The sequence below is a fragment of the Telopea speciosissima genome, chromosome 3 (assembly GCF_018873765.1).
Source record: "Telopea speciosissima isolate NSW1024214 ecotype Mountain lineage chromosome 3, Tspe_v1, whole genome shotgun sequence".
Lineage (NCBI taxonomy): Eukaryota > Viridiplantae > Streptophyta > Magnoliopsida > Proteales > Proteaceae > Telopea > Telopea speciosissima.
Genome location: NC_057918.1, coordinates 22,738,646 through 22,745,890, shown reverse-complemented (window position 1 = coordinate 22,745,890; position 7,245 = coordinate 22,738,646). Strand labels below are relative to the sequence as shown.

The following is a 7,245-nucleotide window of genomic DNA, read 5'->3' as shown; positions in this document are numbered from 1 at the left end:
AATTACCGCCCAACCTCTTTTGAAATTAAATACCATTTGTATGGGATGCCCCTATGTACACTCTCATTGGGGCCCCCACTCTGGTCCAGGGGCTACACAACCAAGCATCCTTACAAGTTGCACCAAACCGATTTCACGGAAATCGAACCGTTTAATACCCTTAGGATGTGGGTGGACCGTGGACTGGTGGTTACCAGGCCCCTATCTATTCGTCGCGAAGGATATGCTATACACGCCAATATTGAAATTTCTTTATCGTGTCGGTCCTAGGAAGGTAAAGTGACGGGAAGCGAGGAATGAACAGGAACATGAGATTATTTTCTGTTCTTGTGGTGTTTTCGGTGTTTCTGTGGTCGACGACAATGGCGGAGAAAGGCGTTTCAGAAGCAGGAGGAGCAGGGGACTCTTCGTCGAAGGGTGCAGCAGTTCATATTGTCTACACCGAGCAGCCCGAGGGAGAAGAGCCCGAGGCTTTCCACCTCAAAACCCTTTCTTCCGTTCTCGGCAGGTTCAATTTCTTCTCTCCCTTTCTCTCTTTCTCTGGGGTTGTGTTCTTAATTCAAACGCATCTGTTGATGTTGCAGCGAGGAGGCAGCGAAGGAATCTCTGATTTACAGTTACAAGACCGCTGCAAGTGGGTTTTCCGCTAAGCTCACCCCGGAACAGGTCGCCGAGATCTCAAGTATGGAACTCTCTCTCTCTCTCTCTCTCTCTGCATCTATTTTTTCTTTTTTAAATTCGTCGTTATTTCTTAGGTTTTCCCCCCCTGCAATTAATGAATCAAAATGAATAATTCTGAATGAGGAAATTTGTAATAATTTTCATAATGTACCAAATTACAAAAATAATTTCTGATGCATAAGATGAGATTCTTTCTTTTCTTTTTTTCTTGTTTTTTGGGGGTTAAGTGGGGTTCCAAATGGCAATCAAAAAGTGAATTAGGTATTCTGAAGCGGCAATATCTGTTGATGCCATGCCATTAAGCAGAGTGCAATTCATAAGACCCCCCCCCCTTTCCTTTCTTTCCATTTTCTTTTTATTTTTCTCTCTCCATTGGAGTTTAAGGAATTTCGAGAGGCAATAAGAAAGAGGAAAGGAAGGTTATATGTACTAAAATGAAAATTAATGTATTTTGATTGAATGAGATGAGAACCTGGTTTAGGTTGTGATAATTAAGTAGTTGGAGTTTGATTGGCAAGGATGTTATAATTTGGTTGTTCTAATGATTTTGTACCAAATAACAATGCTCCCTATGAATGTTTTGTGTCATTTTATCTTCACAGTGAATGATAAATAATGTTGAAGTGAATTTGATTTACTGAGCTAGGTTGGATCTCTTGCATCAGATATGCGCTTATGGTATGTTGTCACTGGTTGCTGATGCCTAGATTATCTAGTTGAAGTCTCTGGATTTTGGTTCTGTGCATGTGTCTTTGGATTAGGAATTAAGAATGATCTGCTATATTGGACTAATATAGTGTTCAGCAGTAAAGATGTTTAATTCTAAGAACATACAGTGAACTCTATTAAGCTTATCCCATCAATCTAGTGCTCATCAGAATTTTTGTTGGGGCTTTATACTCTGTTGAATCATAAGCTTTCTAGCCCTCTCGCTACCTTAGTCCTCCAATCTTTGGCCCTAGACCTTGTCCTTTTAGTTAATTCCTTCTATTTTCTACAAATCACTTCCAAATGTAGTCGTTGATCTTCAAATTGCATCTGACTGAACCTTTAATTTGAGTTTCCCTTGCGTTATTCTCTATGCTGTAATTTAACATTTTCTTTTGGGATGTGCCAGTAGGCTATTCTACTTAATGGCAATTGGAGACTGTCTTTGTGAACTGTCTTACGCCATGTACAGGCAATCTGTAGCACATTTACTTTAATTTGTTTTCCAAATCATTGTTATGTTGGCCCAATTGTGGCATGAATATCAAACCCAGGGATTAGGTAGCCTTAACTGGTTATATCTGTTAATGCTTTGCAATTAAAGAGAGTATTTTAATTGAATCAGATGAGAAACTGGTTTAGGTTGTGATTGTTAAGTAAGTGAAGTTTGATTGGAAAGGGTGTTATAATTTATTTTTTTTTGGTAAGGATAATTTCATTACCAAAAACCTCGAGGGAACAAGATATTGCGCTGATCAAAGAAAAGCCAAGAAGAAACGAGGTCTGGGATGACACCTTCCCAAAGATGACATATTGACTTTGAGCCTCAAAACCTGCAAGGGCATTCACAACAAAGTTCCCTTCCCTAAGGGTATGTTGGAAGCACACTCGTGGTAGATTTCCAGCCAAATGTCAACAATCATTAATCAGGAGAGAAATGCACCTTTTCTGATGATTTTTTTGCAAAATAATAATACTCCTTATGAAGATTTTGTGTCATCTTATCTTCACCATGAATGATAAATAATGTTGAAAGCTAGAACTAAATGCACAAAGTATGGAAAACCATCTCATAGTGTATTTAACCAGAAATTTGATTATGCTCCCGCGGAAGTATCTACTCGATACGGATCTCGGGTGTCAAAGTGCGGATATCATCTGGTAAAGAATATTAGAAAACTCTATTAAGCCTTATCCCATCAATCTAGTGCATGTTGGAAGTCTTGTTAAGGCTTTATATTCTGTTGAATCATAATCTTTTTAGTCCTCTTGCTACCTAAGTACTCCTATCTGGCCTTAGAACTTGTCCTTTTAGTTAATCCCTTCTATTTGCTCGAAATCACTTCTAAATGTAGTCATTGATCTTCTAATTGCATCTGACTGAACCTTTAATTTGAATTTCCCTTGCAGTATTCTCTATGCTGTTCTTTAATATGTTCTTTTAGGATGTGCTAGTAGGCTATTTTACTTGATGGCAATTGGAGGCTGCCTTTGCGACTTGTCTATGCCATGCATAGGCAATCTATATCACACGTACTTTAATTTGTTTCTCAAATCCTTATTACGTTGGCCCAATTGTGGCATGAGTATCAAACCCCAGGGATTCTTGATGCATACATATGCTTTTGATAGCTCTATATAATGCCATGAGTATTGCTATATCTTAATCGACTCACTCTTACTCTGTTTTGTCTTTAAGTTCTTCTACTGAATTTTTCAATTGGGAAAATTTCCCTTACACAGTCTAGTGTCGACAACCTTCTCTTGATGGTCAACTTCATTTTGCCACATGGCCTAATGATGTAACAATTTTCAATATTTGATAGATAGGCCAGATCCGGAGTCGTGCAACCCATGAACAGAGACCTCTTAGACCTTCAAAACCAGAATTGAATGTAAGAGTCTGATTATTGATTCTCTGATACCATGTAATAGAGTATAAATCAATAATCAACCACTCCCACAGCTTTGAAGAAGAAGCAGCAGTAGACAGAGATAGACGATGGGAGAAGAGAGAGTAATGTTGCTGAACCACGATAGAATCAGCTTGCTTAGTCTATCGTGGGCAGTAAACTTATAATATCAGCTAAGAGGGGTGTGGTATTCCTAGTAGCACTCCTAAGAACACAGCACGTAATACAAGTTAACAAAGGAAATAATGACTTAAACAATGACTAAGATTCAACTCACGGTAGGGACACCCCCCCTCCCCCCCCCCCCCCTATTGTGATTACTAACAAAGCTACTAACACTTCCAATGCTAGAACCTAGACACCACAACTTAACATAGCTACTAACCAAAACCATACTAGACACCAGTTTCTAATTCTTGAATAGGCGTCAGCCTTTGAATATACTTATGGAAGAACTTCAAAGAATTGTTTGCCTCTTGTGTCTCTTGATGCGCTCATCACTAGTCAGGGTGACTTTATTGGTTAACACTACAGTAACTTTTTTCACCTCTTGTGGGTATTTGCAACACACAACACAAGTAATTGCTGTAATGATAAACTTTGCCATCTTTTGAGTATTTGGAAGGAGATGAATGATAGAACTTCTGGAATGAGGGTCTTGTAAGGAAGAGAGGAAAAACTCATCTTTTGCATTTGAGGAACTATATTTTCTATTTTTGTTCTTATGCAGATTGAAGTATTATAATTCACGGTCCACCCTGATTTCTGGAAACAACCAGTTATCTTTTTGCAGATAAGGGGTTGCTCCCGTTATGGTATAAAATATTTTACTTGGAGCCCAAAGGACTTAACAAAAATAACGAGGGGTGTCTTGAGTTTTAGTGGATTAGTCCATATGGCATGTTCTTTTGTTATTTTTTTTTATGTTGGAGTAGGATGCATAGTTGTAGAAAAATTAATTTTGTTTATTTAATATATAGAAAGCATTAATGTAGCCAATTCCCTTGCAATAAACCTGAAGATACTGTTTGTGTCACTTTTCAGCCCCTAACTTTATATTGTAGCCTCTATAAACAATTCTGAAGGTACTTTGGAAAGTATGTTTCTAATGTCTACGTAGAGCTTAAAAAGTTAGTCATTTTTTGAAATTTCTTATGACATAAAATTGCATAAATCTAACCAAGTGACATTTTCTTAGCTTTATCCCAAAGACTTTACTGGCCAATAAATAGGACATCTTTATAAATATATTTAATAAGTAATGATATAAAAAGACTGAAACTATTTCTAAACCCACCAAATTATTGCATAGTTAATTGAAGATGTTCAGAACTTCAATATGGTGGCTGGACGACAGTTTTTATTGTGCTACACTATATGGTCTCTCGAGAGGACCAAGGTGTAGCAGCATTGGTGCATTGTTGTTACCTCTATCCTACTGGCTATGGCAGGGCCCTGAATAGGCATTATAACCTTCCTAGAAGAATGGATTGTACTTGTTATGTCAAATGATATGGTCAGAAATTTAGTCCATCTCTTTGGCCAGAATTCACATAATCATATTCCAGATCAGTCAGAGGAGATCTGCAACCACTGCCTTGAGGGGCCGACCATCTTTTGGTCACCTTCTACTGTAGGCACTTTGGGTTGCTGTGGTATTTTGTCCATGCTACACCTACAGCTTATTTAGTTGGCTATACCCTTGAGTATCATTCTTCTATGTTCGTTGAATCTCTGGAAACTTAAAAAGATGCAGGCTCAACTTATTTTTAAGACCTTGGAGACACTGGCTTTTGTTCTGGACTCCATGGCATAATGTATTCATATGATGCAGGTACACATGTTGAGGTCATGCCTACATTACTCTTAACATATTAATAAGTTGTGTATGAGGTGTGATGGATTATTCTTTGGCATGCATAATGCATTGTTACATATGAAAATATTAGTAGAGTATGTTCTGTTTGGTATGAAACTGAAGTTACCAAGATGTGTAGGCCATACTTTCTTAAATGCCTTGATAGCTGATTTCTTTTATAAGATGTCTATTTCCTTGTGGAGATTCCAGTTAATGTTGCAAACTAAAAGAACCATTTTTTGGCAGAGCAACCAGGTGTTCTCCAGGTGGTGCCAAGTAGGACATACCAGCTTCATTCGGGACCTGGTAAGCTACATGTTTAGTTCAATCCGGGGTCTTCGTACTGGCAGTTATATCATAAACTTGCATGTATAGTTAATCATGCGGCTAGTCATGGTGTAATCCGAACTCCTTAGTAAGGTTTCATAACTGAATAAATGCTTATAATGGGCATCATAATAAGTGGTTGATCATGAAAAGAGTTAATAGTATATATCTCATGTCCCCCTTTTGAATAAATTCCCCCTTACCAAAAAAAAAAAAAAAGAAAACTTTGGTATATGGTCTCAAACCTGTCATTCGGTATGGTAATACTGTATTTGTGGCGCATGGCACATCTATTGATAAGAGTTGGAAAGAAAATTTCAGAGGGGTACAAGAACTGTTTCCTTCATAGAAGCCACTTAATCAAGAGTCTCAATTACATTTGTGAGTCTGAACTATTTTTCCCCGTTTCCTTCATAGAAGCCACTTAATCAAGAGTCTCAATTACATTTGTGAGTCTGAGCTATTTTCCCCCTTTTTTTTTGATAATTATAACAAATGAAAATGAATAAAGTTTTCCTTCTACCACCAATCTTGGCTCATTATTACTCCAACCTCCCTTCCTCCCCCTTCTTCCCCAATTTTGTTTTATTGGGTGAACAATTGTAAGACGCTCCGGCAGGATAATGATGATAATATAGTGTAAATCAACCTTTTCGGAGATTGAAAGTTGTTGCCAAGCCAAATTTAATACGATAAGAATCAATGAGCATCCAATGACTAATTTGAGTATCAAAGTCTTCCATACGGAATTCCAAGGAATAAAAATGAGTGTCCCACCTACAACTGCAACAGTGAATGATGCGGATAACGATACATTACAAGCAATGTAGATGAGCTTCAGTGTTGCTGTTTTTTTTGTCGTTGCTAATTTGTACTTGTAAGAAGCCAAAGATCCCACCAATGGCTATAGAAATCAGTATGGTAGTGACACGCAGAATTTTTCTTAAAAGGGAAATTTCTGTCTCAAGAGCTTCATTTCCCGCTGATCTAATAAGAGCTTCAGGGTCTTCCATATGGCGAAGGTCTGTTTGTCTTGTTTCCTATATCACTCACATCCAATAAGTCATTAGAACAACGCCAAAACTGAATGTATTAAAGAAGCCTAAAAAGTATTTACGAATATTATTTTGAAATTAAATTTTGATGTTCAGTCATCTCCATGTTCAAAACATGCATGACCTACTATACAAGAGGGTTACATTCTTCTTCACTCACAAGGGTGAAGAGAAACTAGGTCCTATAAATAAATAAATGAACAAAACAATTTAATATTGTATTGATTTATTTTTTCTTAGTAGAAGAGGATATTTCAACTTTACAATAACAATAGAAGGATTTTTTGTTTTTTCATTGCTCTCTAAAATTGGATGATTAATGATAAAGTTTACCCGAAAAATGTTTCTAAATGCTAGATTTGTTTCATCCATTAAAGCACCATTGACATAATGATTGAACTTGAATTTTTTCAAACCTGGAGGATAGTTTTATTAATTAAATCTGAAATTTTATTAATTAAGAATATGAATATAAAATGGGAACCAATCACCCCTCCCAAGAGGTGTGATTCAATAGGCAGGAGATGGCTCCATTAGTTCGCTGGTTTTCAGCTAAGGGTGCAATTCGTGTTAGGCTATGAAAGAATTGTTGGGTTTGATGGTTTTAATCTAGATTGAGCGAAGGTTTGGAACAATGGTCTAGATGGGTTAGTGGAGGAGTTAGAGTTTTAAACAAGGATGAGTCTTCCAAGAAAGTGGAAGA

At 37.2% G+C, this 7,245-nt stretch overlaps 1 protein-coding gene across 1 annotated transcript; it reads left to right on the top strand.

The window, feature by feature from the left end:
• Window positions 1-275: 275 nt before the first annotated feature.
• On the top strand, window positions 276-5,653 carry LOC122653834 (subtilisin-like protease SBT3.11). Its single transcript, XM_043847781.1, has 3 exons — window positions 276-508; window positions 585-682; window positions 5,407-5,653. The coding sequence occupies exons 1-3, from the start codon at window positions 297-299 to the stop codon at window positions 5,481-5,483; spliced, it is 387 nt and encodes a 128-aa protein (XP_043703716.1). The 5' UTR covers window positions 276-296; the 3' UTR covers window positions 5,484-5,653.
• Window positions 5,654-7,245: the final 1,592 nt, after the last annotated feature.

What these genes read in the sequence shown, in the direction of transcription:
- LOC122653834 (XM_043847781.1), top strand. Translation starts at nt 297, where the DNA reads ATGAACAGGAACATGAGATTATTTTCTGTTCTTGTGGTGTTTTCGGTG. An exon ending in CTTTCTTCCGTTCTCGGCAG is followed by an intron (nt 509 to 584) that starts GTTCAATTTCTT and finishes TTGATGTTGCAG; the next exon opens with CGAGGAGGCAGCGAAGGAAT. An exon ending in ACAGGTCGCCGAGATCTCAA is followed by an intron (nt 683 to 5,406) that starts GTATGGAACTCT and finishes ATTTTTTGGCAG; the next exon opens with AGCAACCAGGTGTTCTCCAG.